The 26,235-nt window shown below is 38.5% G+C and overlaps 1 protein-coding gene across 2 annotated transcripts; it reads right to left on the bottom strand.

Annotated features, from left to right (window-relative positions):
* Window positions 1-644: 644 nt before the first annotated feature.
* LOC122067825 (arginine--tRNA ligase, chloroplastic/mitochondrial-like) lies at window positions 645-21,494 on the bottom strand. 2 transcript variants are annotated; one of them, XM_042631672.1, is made up of 18 exons: window positions 21,213-21,494; window positions 20,933-20,997; window positions 20,706-20,845; window positions 20,399-20,474; window positions 20,172-20,273; window positions 19,859-20,074; window positions 18,658-18,738; window positions 11,102-11,185; window positions 10,796-10,900; window positions 9,578-9,756; window positions 8,679-8,763; window positions 8,101-8,287; window positions 7,862-7,931; window positions 3,189-3,258; window positions 2,329-2,418; window positions 2,020-2,088; window positions 1,713-1,811; window positions 645-930 (listed from the first exon to the last, which is right to left on the bottom strand). In XM_042631672.1, exons 1-18 carry the CDS (start codon window positions 21,313-21,315, stop codon window positions 820-822), a joined length of 1,932 nt encoding a protein of 643 aa, XP_042487606.1. In that variant the 5' UTR covers window positions 21,316-21,494; the 3' UTR covers window positions 645-819. The 2 variants fall into 2 exon arrangements, with proteins under 2 accessions (XP_042487606.1, XP_042487615.1); XM_042631681.1 differs by having other exon boundaries at window positions 20,933-21,001; window positions 21,213-21,492.
* Between the last annotated feature and the right edge of the window lie 4,741 nt (window positions 21,495-26,235).

Genomic DNA, 26,235 nt, shown 5'->3' with positions numbered 1-26,235 from the left:
TCCCCTCCCAGGGCATGCGCCCGTGTGTAGGCGCAGGGCCACTCTCGAATGGAAAGCAATTGCATTTTGTTTTGTTTTTTTTTCCCCCCTTTTATGGAGATGGAACAAACCATATAACTAAAGTCGCACATAAAACTTGAAAAATAGAACCAATCTTAAACTAGAGTGGCACATAAAACATGCGATCTCTCTCATTTTTTTCTTTCTACCATACTATGACTCACATTGGACAAGATAAGGGAACCACTAGGCCCGACCTGAATCCTCATCAGTTTTCAATCGATTCCGATTTCGATTTATTTTGATTATTCAAAATCAAATTAACACCAGTTTAGATCAATTTGTTTTTGGACTTGAACCACAGTAAAACCGATCTAAACTGGTATTAATTCCCAGATGATTCAAGTTGAGCCTACTCAAACAATCCAATATCTTTTTTCCCACTTCTATTCATGCATTTACAAAACAGAACGGGAAAGAAGTGTCCAGCAACCAAAGTGAGCAAATTTCACTGATCTCGCAAGGTGCAAGGTGGCTTTTCACCAGCCTAATTTATCAGAGGTTTACTTCCATCTAACAAATCAATCATTTAATCCTCAAGAACAGTGAACTGTTCTCATTGATCAGCAGTAACAAATTGAGAATTTTTGAAATTTCAAATCCAAAGAAGTTCTTGATTACTTGACCAAAATTTTACGCCATGAATAACCTCAACTGTCCCAATCAAAAACCAAGAATCAGTTTATGTACACATACATATTCTACAATTCAAATTGACCTTGAATAATTAGACCTTAAATGATGGGATAGTAAGGTTGATCAAATTTGATCGACAGGCGTAATTCCAAGTAGAAAGAAGCATTTTCCCATGACGATGGCTGTTGCTTCACATAACAATAATCTGCTTGTTTCCTCAGCCGATCCAACAACCTGCCCAGCACATCTCAGAAAATCTCAGTGGTTTCAACAAGTTAAGATAATACCAAGCAAAAAAGGATCTATAGGCGACAAATTGCAATCTACACCAAGCTGTGTTTAGATCCACAAACCAATATACCATTAACTTCCACAATCTAATCTCCAAAGAAATTTCTATACTAATGCCAATCACTGAATACAGAAAATTTATTTACTGGACCAGTTTCCTCTAAGATTCACATTGGAAGGGCATCAGGAAAAGCTCTAATATCAGCCAGAAGGGAACAACGTTAATTTGCACACACACAGATAGGCCATATGTTGACATAAAGCTCTGGAAATCATTACAAGCACAACTAAAAAAAAATTGTTGAAAACAAATGGATCGATGAAAAAACAAGGGGACGATGCTAATACCAGCAAAGGGTTATATAAGTTAATTTGGCAATGGGATTTGACATGCATTCAATCAGACCATGCCCTTTCTATCCAACAGTTGGAATAACCGCATCACCCTTCCTTGTGGCACAAATTGGATAGACCATTTAGGAAGACATTTCTTATGTTGCCCGTGCAAATAAAATTTGACTTTTTTTTTTTTTAAATATTTTTTCTAATTACTGGTGGAACTACGTGTGAGTGACTAACAAGCCATTATTCTTCTACCGGCTTTATGCATCTGCTTTCCCAATTTATTTCCATTTTGGGAAAAGTAAAACGTATAGGTAAACATACATCCAGTAATAGAAACTCTGAAATATAGAAAGCTTCTAAGAAGTTTAGGACAATCAGACCTGACAATTTGAATAAAACTTTGTGAAGTTCTCTGACAAGTTATAAAGGTACTCGCACAACACATTTGGCAGGAGATTGGTGCAAGCCTCCTCAACAGTCTGAAAACGCAGGTAGCTAACAAATTAATATCCATCCAACAATCATATAAGGGCTACATATCATAGAGGCCAGCAAGTATCTAATATATATCACCAGTAGGAAGGTTTGGATAACAAACAAATAGACAGTAGCAAAGCAAACTGTACTGGTGCTTGCGATAAAAAAAAATATATGAAATAACCCAATCCCCCTCCTTCCAATTTATACCTCTGCAAATAGGAGCAAATGAAGGCCCAACACACGCTCGTCTGCATGATCTAGCGAAATGGCTCCTGTCTGTACAAAACAGGAATATGAGAAATCTATTTCATAATAAACCATTCCTCACAACTGAGTTATTCAAACTGCAACCTACATTGAGGCTTATGGAAAATACTTAGCTCATGTTACCCCAACAAAAACTAAACAAGCTGACGGGCTGAGACAAAGTTACTCAGTTACAGCTAGCCAAGCCCCAAACCAAAAACGATTATCAGTTCTAACAGGGATGTTCTACAAAATAGGAAGACAACTTACTCTCTTCAGATCTTCTATGTCTTTACCAGATCTCCTGATGATCGAACATATTCGAGCATATGCATACAAAAGGTAAACTGCGGTATTTCCCTGCTCAGCAAGAAAGCAAGGTAGGTAAGAAGTAAAATTTGGGGGTTTTTTTTTTTCTCTTTTGGGGGGGGGGGGGGGGAGTATTTTTATGTAGCAACTTGGTCAATAATCCAGCCCAGAGCATTTTCATGTCCCAAGATACAACTAGATAAAATGAGGCCAGCTTCATTAAAAAAAAAATTCCAGCTCTTGATGCTAATGACCAATTCAGGTCAGTAGCAAGATTTATCTGTAAACATTCCAGAATTGCAAAGAAAGCATTTGTACCAAAAAGAAAAATCAATCCCATAAGAAAATCTGGTAAGAAGGGTCCCATGTTTTGCTCATATGCAATATGATCATCCAACATGTGCCAAGTCCAAAAGAACAATTAAGCATGGAACGTGGCTAACTGCCCGTTTACATCCAAATTACTACCATCATCACACCACAACCTCATGTCGATTAAATGAGAGTTGGAGGCCAACCACTAAAAAAAAAAAAAAGAGAGAGAGAGAGAGAAGAAAGAAGAGAAAGAGAATACAAAATTATCTCAGCTTCCAAACATCCAAGAAAAAAGATGAGCATATTTGATGTATTGTCAGCATACTTATAACAGCATATAACCATCTAGAAATAAAAAAGGGCCACCATTTAGTTTAAAATTCAAATTAAATGCTTAGGAAGTGGGGAGAATAATAAAAAATACAGATGGTGCATATAGTCCATCAGTGTCGGACTATTATGTCAGCTACTTCACAACATTCTGCCACAGGAAACTTAAAACACACCTTATCATTAAGCATCTGATCAAAATTAAATGTATAATTGGTCAGCCTGTTGTTTTTCAGGTCAGCATACCTGTTAAAAGAACAGATGTGAACAGATCAATACAGGTTAACCAGAATACCATTAAGAATAAAAATTATAGTTAAAAAAAAATAAAAAAATAAAAACAGAAAGGAGAGGAGCAGATACATACAGCTCAACTGAAGCTGTGAATAACTAGTATAATAAAACAATACAAAATAAATAAATGTGCTCATACAGAAGCAGGTCTCATGGCAGATAGAAACTATTCCAGCTTGTTAGCTAACCATATTTATGATGCTGTAACTATAAATTTTCTTCCATTCAGATCAAAAAATTGGCATGTGCTATGTGCCATGGGGGTTTATGTGCCAGGGGATAATGTTTTTTCTTTTTTCTCCCAAAATGAAAAAAACATAAATTACATCATAATAGAAAATTAATCAGCACCTCTGACACAGTGAACAAGAATGAAAATGACAGATACAACTTACAACAATTTGATATTTTGATGAACAAGAACATATCTGGGTATGCAGCCCAAGAATATTACATGAAGCCAATGTCTCTTCATCCATCAAAAAATTAAGTTACTTCGTCTCCGAATCAGCAACAGTGGGTTTGTTTACCAAGTCAAAACTTGCATAAAATATCCATTCTTGATAAACAAAAGGGGGCCATAACCAGTGCTAATTCCACTCACAGGGGTGCATTGGAGATGATCTAAACCTTTGGCATTTTTGCACAAAGTGGCCACTCTCAAAGCTTGAAACCACATCTTCACAGTGGCAACCCAATCTCTCACTATCTTACTAAGCGATGGCCCGTATAATGTCGGGTTGCATCACAAATGATCTAACCTGATGCAGGACAGATTTGGGAAATCTAATACAAGTCTTCATTTGCTGCCCCACTGCCTCCTTACTGTTAATTGATGAATCTCCATAGTGTTTAAGGCTACAATTTAAGACAAAACTGGGAAAACTGGTAGAAAAGGAATAGGGGAGAGGGAAAGGGAGAGGGTGGTAGCCTATAAGAGAAGAATTAGGGAAGAGAAAGGAGGCTTGGCTTCACACCAACTATGATACACTCCAAGGTTTGCAGGGAACAGGGAATCACCGATGCTGCAGAGAACAGAGGGAGAAGAAGTAGGGGAAAAGAAAAGTAGAAGAAGAGGAAGAGGGGGTAGGAAGAACAGAAATCAAGAAAGAGAAGAAGAAGAAATTAAGAGGGGGAGAGAGAGAGAGAGAGAGAGCCTGACATTGTAAGAGGGGAGCAGTTCCTGTTCTCATTCATTAATTGTCCATTCCACTGATTGTCCAAATACAGCCTTCTAAAACCCAAAATGAAAAAAAAGAAATAACTCCCTAAAAACTACTTTTTCGGCAGTGACTACTTCCTAATAATTGCTTCTCCAGCAATAACTTCCTAATAACTCTTACAACATTAATACATAATAGTTTGGACACTCAACAAAATAAAAATACTACAAAATAAAACAAGCTACACAGAAGTAAATAGAAATATGCATCCACACAAGGGACATCTACCCACAATGTAGTGATATGCTGTTGTGTTCGTCGGCATCTCCTATGATATGTCCTAATTCCTTGAATGATGTCATAATTCCCTGGATGATGTCCTAACCATAACCCCAGGCAGGATCTTCAATACAATCAATAAATTCCAGGTACAAAGAACAAATCAGAAAATAAAATAGAAAATTAAAGGGGAAGAAGAATATAGGTAATAGGGAAGGGGGGATAGGGTAGTCTCTCTGAGACTTGGGTCTCTCACCCACGGCCTCTCACCGTTGTTTTGACTCTCTCAGTCACGACTCTCTCAAGACAATAGGGATGCACAAAGAACACTTTCTTTCACCATGAATCAACTTCTGTCAAAGCTTACAATGGTTGGATTTAAATAGGCTAAGCCAAAGCCTTACAAAAAGGAAAGGAAACTACTTCCTAAAGACTTTCCTAAACTCAATTATTGCTTGACGAAAAGAAAAAGAACTAATTAGGAAACAAATCAATACTCTTTATGTTGTTGTCCAAGGCTTGACTAAAGACAGAAAACTTCCAAAAATAGAAACAATAAAAGTAGAAACTTAAACTAAACAAGTAGCAACTACTAAAACCATCAAGATCTATCAAAACGGAACTACTTAACTGTTCACATGAACAGTAATTTTTTTTCCTGAATTTGATTCTTGTCCTCTTCTTCTTCATGCCTTGACCTACTTCACCCTAAATTATCAATTCTTAATACAGTCAGTAAAAAAATTAACTCTTTGAAAAAAAAAAAATTTAAATGAAATTCAGCACCTTCATTTTGTGAGGTGCTGAATTCATTGATCAGGGGTGAACAACACTCTAAATCTCAGGCCGAATGTAAGCTTCAGTTCTTGATTTCAGATCCACAATTAAAAAATAAGGGAGAAAGACAAACCCAGCACTCAATTAACTCCAAACCACCATCTAACAGCAGTACTTGGTTGCTTATTTGAACCTCCAAAGATGGGCAGCAAGTCAGCAAATGAGTACATAGGTGGGGTCAATGGCCTTCAGGTTTCAGCAGAGAAAACATTCAAGAAATATGAACCACAGGGGGTGGGATGATGCTCTCTTCAGTCAGCAACTATGGCAACAGAACAAGAGGCACTCTTCCGTTGAATCGATGGAATCTCAGCAGCAGTACTTAGGTCTCGGTTGATCTCAAATTTGCAGAGAACAAATCAAAAAAATATGTTAACAAGAAAGGGTATCGGTTGGGGAGAAGAAGTACGTAGTATCTCTCAGACTAGGGCATATCAGTATATCACCCAAGGCCTCTCACCTTATTGCATCACATTTTTCTTGCAAAAAGCAAAACTTATTTTCATTCATTAATTTGTGGGAAGGATCCATAGATCCATTGCAATTTATAGTGCTATTGCGTAAGTCAAAACAAGAAAGAAATACAAAAGGAAAGTCTAAGATTTGTTCCCCAAGCCATCGAGAAGTCTATCTTGTCTTGACCAAGTATACAAATGATAAAAAGGAAAGAAATCTTCACTAAACAAACATAACTTGCAGCCCAAGACTTCGATTAAAGACACAAGCTTGCTGCCCAAGATACCTATCCCACGCAAGTTGTCCATATGCACCACATCACAATTCACGTGAATATAGTAACTCAGGGTACCATTCACATGAACAGTAACTTACTTTAATTGCATCATGCTTCAATCTACATCACACTGTCCTAGCTCCTTTGACTACCTGGCGTCCTGAAATTGTGGTTCCTTTCCATCTGAATCCACAATTCTACCAAGTCTAGAAGGGGTGGTAGCTACATATTTATTTTTACCATACGGATGGGCATACCCCCTCCCTTTCTCTTTTTCTTTGTTTATCTTAACATCTTTAAAATTACACTGGATCTCAAAAGACACAACTTACATTCCAAAGGCATATTTGAATGGGTGATTCAAAACCATAAGAGAGAAAAAGATAAAAGAGATAGGATCATAGGACAGGTTTTAAATTGCATTTTAAATGACAAATATTGTTTGAGATAGGACACTAATGTAACTTTTAGACATACACTGTGCAAGGGTTGATACAAGTGACAAACCCAAAGTTCCTTCAGGTTCAGGTATTGCATTGTAATGTAGGATATTTTGATGTGTGATGTGTCTGTCAAACCCAATTAAATTTGATTAAATTAATGATTAAATACTAACCCACAACCAGTAGGTCGTAATGGAGCAACCTGACCATTGCGCCGAGGTCCACCCTCACTTGTGGTTATAATCATCCTATGTGCAAGAGCCCAAAAGTACCGTATGCTTGTTTACAACTATGATCATATCTATTGTGTAACAGTCCAAAGGATTCATTATTCCAATCCTTTTATATAGTTAATATTCTGTCACTTGAGGGTGAGTGTTTGTTGAATTCATTGACACTAGTGATCCTCCTGTAGAGCTGGTTCACTTCTGGACTAGTTTTACATCACTAGGACAGCTAAGAGAGCCCATAGGCTGATAGAAATATCATGATGGAAACTTTTAGATAATTTCCATTTAATTATTAATTTTATTTTTAAAGATTTAAGTTTTAAGAATGATCTAGTCTTATTTAGATAGACTTTTTGTGCTGTTTGTTTAATAGGTGAACAACATTTAAAGTTCCTTTTTTTTTTTTTTTGGGGGGGGGGGGGGGTGGGGTGGGTTGGGTGTCAGCTTTGACTAGATTTGGATGCACGAGTAACATAACCAACATTACAGTAAACCACTCAGAAATGGTATGGATTACAATGGCCATATGGGAATGATCTTTGGTTCTAAAAATTGAAAATAATTACACACCCACACTAACAGGCTAACATTGGATATAGTATGAAGAATTTGAAGGTCCACTTTGTCAGTAGTGAAGTAGGATCCATAATAGCAGTTTCTATACTATGACTGGGATGAATTAAAGCAGAAGCAAGATTCCACAATTGGCAGCAGGTTAGAAACCTTGCATGTAAATCTTTTTGCAAATAACCCACCAATATCATAAGAAACATCAAGGAAACAATAAGACCCATTATACTTTTTCATCACTTCACATACTATACATCATTCATCATGTGCATAGGCAGGCATAGATACAAGAAAGCTTACTTTACAGCCCCATAACCTATTCTTTCAGCAGTTTCTTCAATCTTCTCCTGTGTCCACTCTGTAGCTTTACCTGATCAGTACTAACAAATTTCAGCAAGCGAAATAATTCACATGTTACACCACAAAGAACAAACACCTATATAGTGGTTTGGTCTTATTTCGAAAAGACAGTAGACAATAACAACTAAGCCTTTTCCCAACTGAATGGAGTCGGCTAAATGGATCAGTCAACTAAGTACCACGCTCAGCAAGTGCTGCTATGCTGCGATTTTTGGCTTCATCAAGTAAATCAACCAATCGAACTACTTCACTACTGCGGGTCCGAAAGCGCTTTCCATCATCTCCAAGAACAAGACCAAATCCCACATGGTTGACTTTGGGATACAAATTAACATCAGATGGAAGCCAAGAGGCCATTCTGGCAGCCTGAAATAGGAAAATAAAAGTAATTCTCAACTTTTAGTGGGACAGCACCAAACAGTTGTTCACAATATATATATATATATATATAAACTGTGGACAACATAACAGTAACATATTCAAGATCCACACCAACCAGTATTTATGATCAATATAGCTAGCAATATCTTCAAGAGTCAAAGACTCAAGAATCACCAAACCCAAAACTCCACCTAGTTCCAGCAAGTCCAAGAGACTGGAGTGGACAATTCGCCAAATTGGAAAATAAATTAACCTGTCCTCAAAGCTATGACTTTGATTCAAGCTTGCCTATCATTTGTCATGGGAATGGCAGTAGTATAGCAAGAGAAAACCATAGTATAGCAGCCCATAGTTGGAGATGGCATGGGATACATACACTGAATACCATTTCAAAGTGCTGTTGTTGACCAACATCAGTGACATATATTACCCACTCAGCTTTCTCTTCATTAAGGCGATACCTGTAAATTGGAAGCAGCACCATTAACTACAGCATGTGCATCCAAAAATGAAATGAAATAAACAGAAGTGGAATGGGTGCACTGTGCACAGAGACAAAAAAATTATTAAGCAAATATTTCAAGCATATATAAAAAAAATATAGAAAATACATGGGTCAGTAGAACTTGTGACAAAAGGAAACTGCATCAATATGGAAGTCTATGGGTCAACCATAACACAGCAAGGATAGGATGAAGTAATCAATAGACAACTATCCATTCATAACAAATGAATCTGAAACAATTTCTAGAGTCATCAAATTGAGTTGAGTCCTCCAATATGATATCTTGGTTGCATTGTTTTGGTATCCTTGTGCCTTAGAGGGGCAAGCTACAGTGAGCAGTATAGAGGAGCATCTATAAAGAAGGGGAAAAAACAAGAACATCCATAATGACAGACACTCCTACAAGGCCACCATTGACTTGATGGGCATTAAATCTTGCACAGGGCAATCAAAACTGAGATGTGCAAGGAAAGAACCAGGAAATCTATTTTAGTAGACTGGCAATAAGTAGATTTGGCAATTAAGAGTCTCAGACAATATCTAAATTAGTGGTATTACCAATAGATTTATTTACCTAAGACAGTAAGAATTAGCTTAGTGGTTTAACTTAAGATTAAAACTAACTTAACCTAAATGTAGGAAAAATAGACATATGGCTATTGGCCACACCATATTGATCTACTAAATTTACTACGAGGAAAAGAAAAGAAGATAAGGTAGGATAGGGCTACATACACAAAAACCTTTCAACTCCATGTCAGAAAACTTACCAAAGAGCAGTTAGATCGGTTGAAGCATAGTTATAACCCCCATCACTCTTCACAACAATAAGAGGTATATTCTTCCCATCAATGAAGATCACACGAGCACCCTCACTATCCTGAATCAAATCTTTCTCAGCCAATAAGTTCAGAACTCCAGCAATATATGGGTTATAAAAGCTTTCCCCCTGCCCACAAAAAGAGAAAGAAAGAGAAAAGCTGTAAGTATGTTGCTTCAAAACATACTGCTATAATTGTTTTGGGTTCTGCCGAGAATAAACTTTAAAAGCAAAAGAACGATAAATCATCACATTATTCAAAATATCTTAAAGAGCCGTTTGAATCCAAAAGAATAAACAAGATGTAGTGAAGACCAAGAAAATGGAAAGAATAATACTTATTCTTTTAACAGATAACAAAATAATTTATTAATAGGAATGTTTTCTGTCCAGGAATGTTGGGGCTGCATCCAGAGACAGGCGGGCCAATGGGAGCGCACCTGGAAGCATCAATTGGGTGAAAACAAATTTTTTCTTCTTTTGGGGTGGGGAGTGGGAGTGGGGGTGGGGGTAGAGGAAAAGAGGAAGGAGAAAGGGAAGGATTCTGCTGGCAGCACCTGCCGCAGGGATGAGGGAGAAAGGAAGAGAGAAGAGATCATGGTGAGAGAAAAGTAGATAGTAAAAGAACCAGGGGGGGAAGAGAGGTCACAAAATCACTTTTCAAACAAAATAATTATTTTCCTATTACATTCGATTGGGAGGAGGGGATAACATTTCTTTAAATAAAAAAGGAAATAGAATTCCAAATTCTTCTAAAATAATAAAAGACTTTTAAACTTATCCTACATCTAGGGTGGACGCACAAGACAGCTAGCTAATATTAATAGAATAACTTCCTAACTAATAACTAATGGGCCCCACTACTAATCTAAATTAAAAGACTAAATTTGGGCACCCCCTTATGGACCTAAATTTTAGGCCTTATAATTGAGCTCATTACAAGTGAAAACATTTAAAACAAAAGCCCATAATCAAATACTACCAAAACAAACCCTAATGTTGCATCATAACTGCATTACTTACATCGGCCAATTCCCTATTTTCTTTATTCAAATAAATAACTAAACATACAAATACACATACGCACATATAATAAAAGTAGCAACAACATCTTTGTTTCCTTAAGTGCTAAAAGCTACTTGGAAGAAGAGAAGGATGAGAGCAAAACCTTTTCCTCCAGATGAACTCCAAGGCGGATATAGACCTGATCAAATTCCCTGCGGCTTATCTCGCAGATCTGTTCCCATGCTGCCCGATACCTAGCTTCTCCACGCTGAGATACAATTTAAATCAGAAGAAATACAAAGAAAATTTAGCAAGCACATGAAAGACATTCTCCTCCTCTTCAATGTGGGTGGAAATGCAAGGATTTAGAGTTCTTCCACACGAGGAGAGAAACTTGCCAATCGTAATCAATAAATCCAGAAAGATAAACATCACACAAGTACTCACAACATGGTGATAGGTGTCTCACCTGAAGGAGAACCACAGCTTGTTGAGCCCTCACCTTGAAGTCTGAATCCTTGTCAAATTTTTCTTTAGATTTCTTGTAGAAAGCCTAGAACATCACTTATCAAATTAACGGACAAAAACCACCAGTGTGAAAATAGTATGATGTTATGATTTTTTTGGACAAAGCACATCTTGATGTCTTGTAGAATGCCTAGAGAAGCACAAGTTAAATAAGAACATGACAATAAATTTCCTCCACAGAAGAGTGTTAATGTAGAAGGCTAGAAGCCTCAACCTAACGTAAACTCAGTTACCCCTTGACAAATTCACAAGTAACAACATACATGTCTATTTCATTAAGAAGAATAACTTTTTTTTAAACATTAAAGCCTACTTCCATCCTGAAGTATTTGATTGGTCTCACCTAGCTCCCTAATGATCCATGCACCTTGAAAAGAAAACAAAGTCAAGACCCAGTTTCAAGTCCACTGCAGCAAAGCAGTCCAACATGAGGTAATAAGCATAGAAATTGCATGCTTATCAAATAAAATTTTCAACTTCAAACAGATTCCATCAAATAAACAAACAAACTAAGCCTTATCCCAACTTAATGGGGTTGGGTACATGGATCCATGCAGAGACAAAATAGGAAAAGTGAAAGGAAAAGGAAAATAACACAACACCTGCAAGTCAGAAAAATCTCAGCTAAATGGGGTTAGCTACATGGATCCTTGCCCTCCAATCGGCTCTATTTGAGGTCATACTTGGGACAGGACCTAGATTATGCATGTCTTTCCTCACTACTTATATTTGTCATTTTAGGCCTGCCACTAGCTCTTTTAGTTCCTTCAATCTAAATCAGATCACTCCTCCTTACTAGAACATCCCTAGGCTTCAAACAGATTCCATCAATTCTTAATAATGATTACATGCTTGATGTTGTTGGATGGGTTAATGAATTCTGTCAATTATGACACCAACTCTCTTTATTTATAATAACGGAGAGAAAGTTTTACAAAATTACAAAAACCATTAAACTCCTTAGAGTCCGTTTGGCAACTGACACTTTCCCTAAAACCCATTATTACAACACTCACCCTCAAGTTGGTGCAAGATGTCACATTTGCCCAACTTGTAGATAATAGGATGAAACATCTTACTACTAAGATCTTTAGTAAATACATTAGTCAGTTGTTCACAACTGGAAACAAAAAGCACAATGATAAGACCCATATCTAGCTTCTCTTTGATGAAGTCTTGATCTTGGTTCGATCATGCTACACAGGGTTGTGAGCAATGCTAATGGGAGATTTGCGTCATAAAAGAGCTTCATAAGAAAGGTGGTAAGGACAGCCAAATCTGTGAGAAGACCATGAAGCCATAGGAGCTCACAGATGCCATGTGCCATAGCATAGAACTTTGCTTCAGCACTTGAACAGGAAACCACAACTTGCTACTTGCTTCGCCATGTAAAAAGGTTATCACCAACAAAGGTGCAATAACTAGTAATAAACCTGCGATCATCAAGGGAACCTGCGCAATCAGCATCCGTGAAGGCCTCCACCTTAAGGTGATCATGAGGATCAAAAAGGATGCCATGCCCTGGGGAAAATTTCAAGTACCAGAGATTTGGAGAATACACAGCACAGCTTCCATGTGAGTCGAGTAGGGATCATGCATATACTGACTAACCAGGCTAATGGCAAATGCTATGTCAGGGCATGTATAAGAAAGATAGATCAAGCACCCCACTAATCTCTGATATCTCCCCTTATCCATAGTATCACCTTCCTTCCTACTCAGGTGACCATTAACTTTAATAGGAATGTCTACCGGCTTATACCCTAACATGCATGTCTCGTAAAGAAGATCAAGCACATAGTTCAACTAAGACAAGTAGATCCCACGAGAAGACCTGGCAACTTCAATGCCAAGGAAGTAATGAAGCTGTCCTAGATCTTTGATCTCGAATACCTCACTCAAGTATCTCTTAAGGTGAGAGATTTCTGCAAGATCATCACCAGTAACAACAATATCATCTACATGGGCTGTTAGGATAGCAATCTTCCTACCAGATCTATTGATGAACAGAGTATAGTTAGCGTTGCTTTGAGAGTAGCCTGTACCAACCATAGTGATGTAGATAAGTCACTTGGGCTTATTTTATTGCAAATAAGCCTTGGGTTGTGTTATGTATGTGTTGGGCCTTTGATCCCATGGGTTTTCTTTGAAATATGCCACTTTAATGGGCCTAAAATATGGGTAGAATGTAAGAAAACGGGATTTAATTCATTAGTTTAATTAGTTGCTATGTAATTCAATAAAAGCCCATTAGGCCATTAGTTGTTTGTAAAGTCCTATATGGACTATTAGTTAGTTAATCCTACTCCATGTTGGAGTCATAAAGTCAAGTCCTAGTCCTATTTTCAATTCTTAGTTGTAGTAGGAGTGTCAAGTCCTCTTTGGAAACTAGCTCCTAGTCTCAGTATGATTGTAAACTTCCCCTCTATAAATAGAGAGGCATATGTACCATTATTGAACAGATTTGAATAAAGAAGATTTACAATCAATTGCTTAGAGCAGCCAGGATAGCTGTGGGTGAGAAGCTCAGGCCGAGATAGCCACCTCCTCTCCCACTTCCCTTGTTTCTTCTTTACTTTAATCACTTTATTTCCTTTCTATTTTCTGTTTACTGTTATCAGAAGTTCAAACCTGTTAAAGCATTCAAAATTAGAATCAGTCAGCCAAAGATCTTGAAGCCAGTCGACCCTCATTGCTGCCCAAGTATGAGATCTGATCTGTAGATCCTTTGGAGGACTGGTTCTATACTCTAAGAAGATCAATTGATCCTCTCTTGAAGTTTATCTGAAGAAGACAAGTTGTTATTCCTGCAAAAATCTTTACATTCTCTCTCCTAGGTCTGAAAATCAAGAAAACGCATAACTCCATAACCAGCCGTCAGAATCCTCTCAACTTTGAGGGTTTTTGTATCCTCCCTAGGGACTATCTACACCCAAGAGTGCAGCTCAATCGGACTCCTACAGACCTGGCCGCACCTCTCTCTCTCAGCTCTATAGCAAGTCTTTCTCTCTCCTATTAGGTTGGGTTTTAGGCTGGTTTTGCTCCTATATGAGTATTGTATCCTTGAGGATTTATTTAATGGTCTCATTTCTTTGTTTCGTAGTCCTATTTGTATTGTTTGGGGTTATAAATTGCTAGGGTAGTTTCTTATAATCTACTCCTACATTACATAGCCTTATGAAAATGCCCGAACCAAGCACGAGGGAATTGTTTCAAACCATACAATGCATACTTCAGCTTGCATACCTTCCTTGGGTTTTGGAGCAAGTGAACTCAGGATGAATGTCCATATACACTTCCTCCTAGAAGTTCCCCATGAAAGAAGGCATTCTTCATATTTAACTATTGGAGATCCCAATTTAAGTTGGCGGCACAATCTAAGATAACACGAATTGGGTTCATCTTAGCAACTAGAGCAAAAGTCTCATAGTAGTCAATCACATAAGCCTGAGTGAAGCCCTTAGCAACAAGTTTGGCCTTGTACCATCAACCTTATGTTTTACTGTGAAGATCCACTTACACCCAACTATCTTCTTTTGTGAGGTAAGACACACAAGATCTGATGCATCATTTTTTAGGGCCTGCATCTTTTCAACTATAACGATCTGCCATTGTGAGTCTGCACTTGCTTCCTACCAAGTATGGGGAATGGACATAGAGGAAAGAGAAGACAAAAAACTATAGCAGGAAAGAGAAAATGAGTCATAAGAAACAGTTTTAGCATTAAGATGTAAAGTACAAGACCTAGTGCCTTTATGAACAGTTAGCTCAAGGGATGGATCAACAGAAGGAGAATTACCCAGGACCAAGGGGACAAGATCAAGCCAGAGAGTAGATAACTGGCATTGTAGGGTGGATGTTGGATGTGTAGTGGTCTGAGTCTGCTGCCTGCGACTATAAGCACGTATCTCTGGCCAAGGTGAAGTAAAAGTGTCACTGACGGCACATCTTCCACAATAGGAGACTCCCCATGAAGAAGTGTCGCAGTGTAGTATGACCTAGATTCATGAAAGACAACATCTATAGTCACAAACCAATGCTAAGTGGGAGAATGAAAACACCGATAGCCTTTCTGAGTAGGAGCATACCCCAAAAAAATGCATCGAAGACCACGAGAATCAAACTTTCCATGAGTATGATGATCGCGAGCATAACAAACACTACCGAATACCTTAGGAGGAACAAGAAAGGCAGTGGAACCTTGGAGAAGACCCAGAGGGGAGCAGAAGGAATGGACCCAAGAACGCATTCGGTTGATAAGAAAGGCAACAGTGAGAATCACGTCACTCCAATACTGGGAAGGAACATGCATTTCAACATAAGAGAGCATACTACCTCACAAAGGTGGTGATTCTTCTGCTCAGCAACCCCATTTTGAGCCAGTGTATCCACACAGCTAGTCTGATGGATCATCCCATGATTTGAAAGGTAAGCCTAAAAGGACCCTTTGAAGTATTCAAGGCCATTGTCGCTTCGAAAGATCTTAATGGTAGCACCGAATTGACTCTGAACCATGCAGTGAAACTGCTGAATACAATAGGTCTCACCCTTGGTTCGCATCATATAAACCTAAGTGGTCCGAGAATGATAATCAATAAAAGGGACAAATCACAGATAACTATTAATAGAAACATAGCAGGAAGGACCCCAAATATCAGGATGTATCAATGAAAAGGAATGGCACCTTTATTTTTAGAAACAAAATAAGTGATCCAAGTTTGTCTGGCCAAAACACATGCCTTACAAAAAAACTGACTCGAATTACAATTTTGAAAGAAGGAAAGCCCCTAGCTAAAGATCCCAAAGGGGGATGTCCCAACCGACGATGTCACTGGAGTAACTTAGAGATGGGAGGTGATGTAAAAGATGTATAAAGAGCCTAACCAGAAACCGATGCCGAATCATCACCAAGCAGATACAGACCACCACACACCCTACTAGAGCCAATTGTTGCCCCTGTCACCAGATCTTGAAAAACACAATGAAACAGGAAAAATATAACTTTGCAATTAAGACTGGAAAGAAAGAACATGCAATACATTAGAAAATGATAAAGAAGGGGTACAACTAACATAGCCTTTTCCCAAAATAGTGGAATAAATATCGTTAGCCAACTTGACCTTCATTACCATGGTAGGTAGTTACTGTGAGAAAAGAGGCAAGTGGCCTGTCATATGATCAGAAGCCATAGAGTCTATAATCCAAAGGGGTAGAAGGGGAAGAAATAGTATGGCCACAAAAAGAAATACCTCACCCAGAAGGGGTGGAATGAATAGAGCTTGTAGTGGCTAGTGCAAGAGAGTCAAGACGTGTCAAAAGGCACCGGAGGGCAGTAAGCTCATCAAATGATAGTGAGGCTGTTGAGGTGTTAGGAGCAAAGTCAGGGTCAAGGCTCTCAGTATGGTTGTCCTGCCCAGGTGTACTGGCACCACCCTTCCCTCGCCCTTTTCCAGATATATCAATAAAACGGCTATTAAGCTTCCAACAGAGCTCCATGGTGTAAATATCGTTAGCCAACTTGACCTTCATTACCATGGTAGGTAGTTACTGTAAGAAAAGAGGCAAGTGGCCTGTCATATGATCAGAAGCCATAGAGTCTATAATCCAAAGGGGTAGAAGGGGAAGAAATAGTATGGCCACAAAAAGAAATACCTCACCCAGAAGGGGTGGAATGAATAGAGCTTGTAGTGGCTAGTGCAAGAGAGTCAAGACGTGTCAAAAGGCACCGGAGGGCAGTAAGCTCATCAAATGATAGTGAGGCTGTTGAGGTGCTAGGAGCAAAGTCAGGGTCAAGGCTCTCAGTATGGTTGTCCTGCCCAGGTGTACTGGCACCACCCTTCCCTCACCCTTTTCCAGATATATCAATAAAACGGCTATTAAGCTTCCAGCAGAGCTCCATGGTGTGACGCTCCTTCTCATAGTAATCGCACTTCACTGGAGTCTTGGTAGAGGATCCATCAGACTGTGAGGCTACACTAAGGGAGGGACTGAGTGCCAAAGACAAGCGCAGATCTCTCAGTAGGAGTAGCAGCAAGCTGTGGAAGCATAATAGTACGTCGGTTGTCCTCAAGTTGGATCACAGCATAGGCTTGATCCAAGGTAGAAAATGAGTCACGATTCAAAACCTGAGACAGCAACTAATCAAACTCCACATTCAAACCTGCCAAAAAGTCATAGACCTGGGTCTTGTCCTCTTGCTTCTAAAAACCAATGACATCTGTAGGGGTGGAAGGAGTACACTACTCATAGAAGTCCAGCTCAGTAGTACTGTGACAGAGTGAACCCTCTCTGCCTCAGGTCACAAACCTTCTAGCGAAACTCAAAGACCTAAGCATCATTCCCCGCCTGAGAATAGATTTCTTACATAGACTTCCAGATCTTCACAGCAGAGTCGAGGAAATAGGCACGTGAAAGTTGTGGCAACATGGAGTTGACAAGGAAGGCCACAATCAAAGAGTTGGCACACTCCCACTTGTCAATCTCAGGACCGGTAGTCGGACGTTTCGAGGTTTCAATGAGGTACCCGTAATAGCTACGAGACTTGATGGAGATGCAAACCGAGCGTGACCACATAAGGTAGTTTGTGCCATCAAGCTTGATAATACAAGGAGGAAAGGTAGGAAGAGTCATAGTGTTCCAGTAGAAACAAACGAGCTGGAAGACATGGTTGCTACTCAAGGGGTGTGTGCAAATAGAAGAGACACAATCCGGAGAAAGAAAAGGCACAAACAAACCAGAAAGATGCTAGAAAACCCAAGAAATAAAGGGTAAAAACCCTAAGAAATCGATTTTGGGGATAACTCTAGACAGAGACCTAAAACGGAAAATTGGTTGGTACATACCACTACAAGGATAAGGAGCACCAATCGGAGCATCAAGCAGAGAAAAAACATCCTGGCAATGGAAAAACGATTTCAAGGGAAAACACATAAAAATTTGATGGAAAAAGGAACTTAGTCTCTCAAATCATTGAGTCTGAGAGCCTACGGGATGGATGGATGGATGGAGGATAGCAACCCTCTTGGTGGTTTAAGAAGCTCCACCACAAGAGAGAAGCAAAATAAGAGAGATGGAGGGAGGCGCTAGAAGAGAGAGAAAGAGATGGATTAGAGAGAGAGCTCTTAGGGTTTCGGATCCTATGGCCCTAATGCCATTTTGGATGGGTTAATCACTTGTGTCTAATATGACACTAGCCCTCTTTATTTATAATAATGGAAAGAAAGTTCTAGAGAATTATAAAAACCATTAAACCCCTCAGGGTCTGTTTGACAACTGACACTTTCCCTAAAACCCATTATTACAACAAATACCAATCGTATGCAGGATAGTTTATCCATGTACCAATAGATGCAGAATGGATCAAGGCTATACCCATTGAAACTGGTTAAAGAATCATAATGTTCCTTGACAAGGTGTCTTATGTTTTATGAGATGGTGAATTGAAAAACCAAGAAAAGTATAACATCCTAAATAGAATTTGAAAGCGGTTCAACTCACCTGTAGATCTTCAACAGCTCTTTCTGGTTCATCCTCCCAATTTGGATAGGTCTCAAAAAGGTACTCAATCAGCATACCGAACTGCAAAAACGCAAACAGCATCTTTAACCAAGAAGTTTGTAGAATGAAAGCAATACAAATCCCAAGAGAACAATCAGTATCATGACGAAATGATACAAAATATGAACTGCCACTAAACATCTATAGCATAAAATCATAATAAATAGACAGAAGTCCCTTCTTCACATGATTCAGCATGCTATTAGGAAAACAATGTCGTCCAGTAAGACAGACACAGGAAAAGCATTTCTGAGAATGAATCTTTTTTTTCCCCTATTCCTTACCCAGATTGTTTCTGGTTGAAAAAAATCATAAAAATTCCAAATTTTGCATTTGGAACCAATTGTCGTGATACCATCTGAAGCATAATTCTGCCTTTTTTTGGCCCTTACTGTCATGGATTATACACACCAAGACATTCTTCAGAAAATAAGTAACCAAAGCACCATATGAGGCACATGAATCCTAGACAGCAGTGAAACACACACACACACACACACAAAAGGGAAGAAGAAGAAATGGTCACTCAACTATAGTAAAGGTGATGGGTGATTAAATAGAATAACAGAAACAATCACAAATGTTATAGTTTCATTGACTAGACAGTACTAAGGAGTTAACAATTACAAAACTTAACCCTCAATCAAGAATTCACAAGAAATGCTTAAGAATTTGCATGATTCAGAAGGATAAGATATGCAGAATTACTTACAATATTTTTATTTAACCCATGTTCAATATAAGAGTTTCAACAATTTTTTTACAAGTGTGTAAATACAAAGGAAAATATTGTACAAAGCAAGAAAGACACAACGTGTTCAACCCCGGCGTCCCCCCCCCCCCCCCCGCACGTCCCCACCCCAAAAGAAAACAAAAGCAAAAACGAAAATAAGAAAGGGAGCAGATCAAGGTTAGCTATAGAGAATCAATAAGGGTGCAAAATAAGAGCGAAGAAGAAAACTAACATATTCGAAAAATACAATGCCCATCACAAAGGAGAGGTGTTTATTAACTGCAGACCACATAGGCACATACATCAAGCAGGAAGCAACAGAAGGTATGGATTAGAAACACAGATTGAACCTTAGAAACAAGGATAAGATAGCCACACCAAAAGACAAGGTATTAAAACCAAATTCACCTGTGTACCCCAATCACCAACATGGTTCCGCCGAAGAACTTCAACATTTGAAAACTCCAGCATGCGAGCTATAGTATCACCAATAATAGTAGATCTCAAGTGGCCTACATGCATTTCCTTTGCAATGTTGGGTGAAGAAAAGTCAACAACTGCCCTACTGATGTGCAATCTTGGTGCCCATGTCCCAATACCCTCTGTAAGCATATTTTGTATCCTCTGCAACAATAGTATCAACAGATTAGGGGAAAAGCTCATATGATCATAGAATTAAGAAGAGAATTTCCATTGAGAAAACGTAACAGTATGCCAATACCTGGGCTATCCATTTTTTTGACAAAACAACGTTTACAAATCCAGGTCCTGCAACAGAGCAAGATTCTACCATGTCACATGCAGGAAGATTTCTCATGAGAGCCTGCAAAAGAGAAGAGCACCCATAATTAGTTTATCCAATCATTCCAAGGGCTAGCAACAAAATGTAGTACCACAATAATTTGTTATTTTTCTAAGGAATGGGAGAAAGAATTTTTAAAAGATCACCTGTCCAATCGAGGGAGGACCCTTGAACTCAGTCTTTTTGCCTTTTATCTTTGACCATAAGCCCATAGCATTATTACTACATCATGGAGAAGGCATATTTATTCCCTGACTCAGTCCTCCAAAATAAATACAACTACAAGCATGTTTTTTGAATACAAAAGTATCCTCGATAGATGTTTTCATAATACATGAAAGTTCCAGATTACCACTTTACCTATGCGAGATACACTCCTCTTATAAACTATGTGAATAATTAAGTAGAACGAGAACCAAGCCATAAGCAGAGTGAAGCATAAATAACACATACCATTGATAATCCCCAAATTTTCCAGTGCAAGCTGCAACCAGCGGCTCTATGTCTATCTCCAGCTCATTAGGAACTGTTGCTTTAAGTGATGCTTCAAATAGTTTCGATAGCTGTTGCTTGACATTCCCAGGGTTCTCATCCTGTAAACAATGTGTTTCACAAATAAACATCTTTTGCGGATCAAAACTTTGAGGCAGATGGGTTTGTTGAAGCTGGGGTATGCTTACCATGGCTGCAACTGATGCTATCTTCGACGTTGAGATAAGTCTTCTAGAATTTGCTCTAAAGAAATCTGTCTAGTTTCACAACACCCACAACAAAATTACAAGAACTATAACATAACTTCGTTTTAGTGGTGAGAAACAACAATTATCCTCAGATTGCTCCGGTGGCTACAATTATAAAGAGAAACAGTATAAAAAGAAGAAGCAGCAGATACTAAAACGAGAAGTGAAGACGGCGAAGGAAGAAACAGAGTTTAGAATAAAGTATAGTATGAAGACTCACCAGTTTTGGGGAGAGAAAACGAAGAGTGAAAACAAGAGAATCGATTGAAGGAGAGCAATGGAGAAGGCGTCGCAGATATAAGATGGACAAAAAGTCCGTTCATTCCTTTTTATATTCTATTCTGCTTCTCTCCCTCCTTCCCTTCTCTTCTATTGCTTAGGGCTTTCAGGAAACGAATAACTTTCTTGGAAAGAGAAATTCATTTTGGGCATATTAACATTAGATTTTCCCTTTTCAACCTTAGCGTTGCAGTGGTCATTATCTTGCACCCAAAGGGAAAGAAAAAAAACCTAACAGACATTTACATTTGATAGGATCTTCAAATTAGAAGGGAGGTTGTTGTTAATATTAAGTCAAAGGTCAAGAGAGAAAAATGTAATTTTCTCTGTAAGATAAGCAACAAAGATTAGTATAAAGCCGTAATAGAGGGCTTATCTTTTCCGTCACCATAATATGCCTTGATTGAAATTAGTAGATTGGATGGTTGGTATTTCAAGGATTAAATAATGTGAAAATCTTGGGTTCTACTGGGTTTGAGGTTTGGTTTATTTTCATTCGGTTTTAGTTGAACCAGTGCTTGGATGTTGGGCTATAATTGATTCAAATTTGGGCCAATCTTTGGCCTGGGAACATGGGCTGGACCTTGGTTAAATTGAAAGCAAATCCCCCTCTCACGATTGGGGCTAATTAAACCCAACTTGGTCTGGCCTAGAACGCGGGTCAGAGTTGAATTTTTCAAGCCCTGAATTAGGGCTGGCCTGGGCTGAGCCTAGGATTTAAGGCGATGCAAAGCTGGACTAGGGTTTCCAAAAATTCAGACTTAACACGGACCTTTTTTACAATGGGTAAACTGAAAATCAGTTGGACATTTTCTCTCCCGACGTGCTGTTATAATACAAAACAAAACAAAACTATGGGGGTCCACGACAACATGTGACGATGTCTAATATTAGAATCGTAGGCCCATAGTGAACAGAACCATACCACGGTCAAGATATATTTGTCTGACCAATCCCTTGGTGGGTCCACCAAATGGTCAGTCCAGATTTTTCTATTCAGCTAGAGTGCATACAGTGGATCAGAATTCATTATTCAATATTTTCTCGGTGTCGATCTTATCCTCTTTCCCATAGCGTCGTGCTATGTAAGCCTATGGTGCTGTTTACACCTTACAGAGAGTGAGGAGGGAAAGTGAGGGAGCCAGATGAGGGCTGGAGAGAAAGTTACCAAATCTCGTGGGAAATACGGCCAAGGTGGTCGGAAGGATCGGAAATCGGCGACTGGAATGAACGGATTACCGAAGAAAGGAGGTCATGGCGGCAAGTTCACTTGGTCCGGCGACGGATTAGTCTCTTCGTTTGAGATTGGATCGGAGAAAGAAGTGGTGGATGTCAACGATCCTAACTTTGAAGATCCTGAGCCTGAGAAAATCACCGCATGAAGATCGAAGAGCGATTTGAATAAATTGTTTGAAGTTGAAACTTGGAAGTAAGGTTTTCTCATCTTTGGTAGAGATATGTACATATTGTTGATCTACCTACGCATCATCTGATTCAATCCGATCTGATCTGTAGTTTGGTTTCCGTATCTGTAGATGTCGTAGAAAGTGGAGTGAGTAAATAAATAAATGAAGTTAGAATAGCTCTCTCTTTTGTTCATCCATGTTCTTGAAACTCTTTATCTTGTAATTGTTCAAACTTCAAACACAGTTGAGTTTTGATGTCGAAGCATGATCTAGCTCACTTTTAGTCATCCATGTTCTCGAAGCTCTCTATCTTGTAATTTTTCAAACTTCAAACACATCAAATTTTGATGGACTCGAATCTTTGGTTACATTTACAGGGATAACTGCTTAATGCTAATTTTGTAGAAATGCAATCCTACTAAATGTGATGCAAAAGGTAATAGAAGATTAACTCTCTCCTCAGTGTGGTGAGATTCGAGGTGAGATTTTACTTTACTATTAATGGAGAATTGAGATACAACGTTTATTCACACACATTCGAGAAAAAATAAATCAAAATTTGTAGTAAAAACCCTTAATATCGAAAATTATAAAACTATCCTCAAATAAAAAAGTTCGAGTGGGCTGCGCCTCTAGTCTCTGCACCTTGGTATCCAGGGGTCTCTTGTGCCCTCGCAACCCCCACGGCTGTTAATCGATAAGTGGGATCGTCTTTTGAGGCCTATATCAATACTTCTTGGGTTGAATTACGACAAAATACAGGATACAAGATATCGTACACCAACAAATTTAGTCATTAACCAAATGTTAGCGAAACTCAAAGAGAGAGATTTTCATGGCGATTTATTTTTTGAATCGTTCTTTGTGTTCAATGTACGGTTTGCAAATAAGTTCAGGTTCGATCTTGGCCGTGAAGAGCACCCTATGGCCTAAACTCTAGCGGCTTAACCCCACTCAGCCCAACCTAAACAAAGGGTCGCATTTTTTAAATCCAAGCCTTAACCCAAGTCTTGTGCTACATACGCTATGACGCTATAGCGAACAAGCATGAGATGGGCCGAAGCCCATTCATGAGCCCACAAAATGGCCCTAAGGTGCTGTAATGCATTGGTCCATTGGAATATTGGATCATGGATGATGCTTAAAGGACTAAAATACCCCTAGTGAGTCGTCTTGTCGTGACTCGTGAGTGGGACTTGGACTTGTGGTGTAAGTTAGGCAGCCTATGAAGAACACTGGGCCTGGATGTTTATGAGGTCAGATGGGCCTCAGGGTCACTGTTATTCAGTGCTATAATGCAATGGACCAACGAAGGGTTTCTTTTCTCAGCTCAAAGACAGAAAATAAAAATTTCAGCTCGACCATGGGTTTTTTTCTTGGGTTGGGCTCTAACTACCTCAAAAATTTTGTTCAATGGAACAAGACAATTACTGAAATATCACTTGATTCAATAATAACAAAATGACCTCTTGTAAGCAATAATAAATTTCGACCTTCACCTCCTATTTTTGTACTGTTTCCTTTTACTAGGGCTATGAATATGAGATCCTCTATCACATGGGTTTACACAAATCATACATGTGGGTTAGGTGGCAATTGATGATAAATTGAGATGGGCAAGTGTTTTTTGTCCTTGAGAGATCCTTGTGCCACACACAGGCTACACATCACCAGCCAAGGGTGCAATGGTTATTGCACAACCTTATGTCTGTGGCACAGGAGTTTTTCACTGACATAAAATTTTGTCCCATTTTAAATTTAAGGAAATAGAAAACCTACCAGTACCAGCACTATAGCTCGAAACAATAGGTTAAGAATGTAATAAAAGACTTTAACCAAAAATTTAAAAGTGATGAGAAAAAGATAACAAAATGCTCATCATTACTTTTATTTTTTTCCTATCCATTTCTTTTATTCCTATTTCTTGCGGTCCAACAGAGGTTGTTGGGTTGGCTCATCGCGTTGGTTGGGATGACCACAAGTTTTACAGCCATGCTTTTCCTGTTCGTAATGTTTGGTTGGCTCATCGTGTTTGTTGGGATGATATAATTGATTTTTTTTTTTTTTTTTTGGTACGAGACATAATTGATTCACTATACCGGCTTCTTTAGCCATCGTCTTCTTAATAACATATTGGTTCTCGTAAAAAAAAACATACCATGATAATACCCTCTAATATATTATTTATGGGTAAGAGAACATTATCCGTTTGCACAGTTCTGTAGCCATCCATTGTCTTCTCCGTAATGTATTGATTCTTCGTAGCAAAAATATCATAATAGCATGCTCTCCCATATTTTGTTTATGGGTAAGAGTACAATATCCCCTTGTGTAGCCATCATACTAGCGTGTAGACCGATGGAAGGTTGCGGGAAAGCAACTTCAGTGCATGGGGTAGGGAGGGGACAATGTGATCTTTTCATTCCCAACTGTGCCTAGGTGTAGACACACTCAAATGGTAAAATGAAATTCAAAAACTCCAACCGTTGAAATCCTTGGAGATGATCTTTATAGAGTTGATAGATCACATGTCAAATTTTAGATCTAAATTCCAATCATTTACCTCCTCGTGTATTGACATCTCTTTCCAACCACGTGGTGGATCCATAGTAATTCAACACAATATAACCACTCCGGCCGCTAATCCACAGTTAGGTTGGACTCTCTGTTGCCCTTCTTTCTCTTTCATTTTTTAGTACTTTATTTCCATTGGTAGATGCATGCATGCATCCCTCACTACCCATGACTTGCGTGGAAAGATCGGTTTTGCAACCTTTTAAGATGCAGGTGTGAAATGTCGCTATTAACCATATAAAATTTTAGATATATTTAAGATGGTGAGGACAAGCAAAAGAAGTTATAAACAATTTGAAACCTCTGGAGATGTCATTAAGAAAAACCCTTTATGTATTAATGTTTGCATATCTTTGTCGTTCATTGTAGACAATTTGAACTCTTGAATTAAGTGACAAAGGCCCTCACCTCATAATTAGAAGGTCTTCCACTTGCCTTGGTTACAAATAAAAAAAAAAAAAAAAAAAAATGTGACACCCTTGTTAAGGAAGGACAGACATAGGCACTACACCACAACACCTCAAGTACATATACTCTTGCCAAAATGGTAACCCAGCTAGGCCTTTTCATCCTAGTTCCTAACCATCCACTTCACTTTAGTATTAGTAATTTAAAAATATACTTTATTTAAAAAAAAAAAAAAAAAAAAAAAAAAGAAAGAAGAAGAAGAAGAAATTAGCAATATACACATGCATTGAGCATTTGAGTTCCTAAGCCCTTGTCAAATCCTTCATTCATTTCCCATGATATACAACATTACGGGATGATGCATCATCATCATCATCATCATAACTAACCACCTAAGTTAGATGCATCATCATCACCATAATGACAGCATGTCAATAAAAAGAGGAGCTTTAGCAACAATAACTGCTTTGAACCTTTAATTCATCACCTAAATGGTATTTTTGTTGGTTCAAAAACTTAAGGTTAAGTACTATTTGGTATATGAAGGTATTTTAGGTTTTAGAGTTTTCAATGTGA

Source organism: Macadamia integrifolia, chromosome 2 (assembly GCF_013358625.1).
Source record: "Macadamia integrifolia cultivar HAES 741 chromosome 2, SCU_Mint_v3, whole genome shotgun sequence".
In the NCBI taxonomy this organism is placed as follows: Eukaryota; Viridiplantae; Streptophyta; class Magnoliopsida; order Proteales; family Proteaceae; genus Macadamia; species Macadamia integrifolia.
This window is presented reverse-complemented; position numbering and strand designations above follow the sequence as displayed.

Coding starts and splice junctions, on each gene's coding strand:
- LOC122067825 (XM_042631672.1), bottom strand. CDS start 21,315: ATGAACGGACTTTTTGTCCATCTTATATCTGCGACGCCTTCTCCATTG. Junction 2,089..2,328: donor ACATAGAAGATCTGAAGAGA/GTAAGTTGTCTT, acceptor TGTTTTGTACAG/ACAGGAGCCATTTCGCTAGA. Junction 1,812..2,019: donor ATTTGCTCCTATTTGCAGAG/GTATAAATTGGA, acceptor CTGCGTTTTCAG/ACTGTTGAGGAGGCTTGCAC.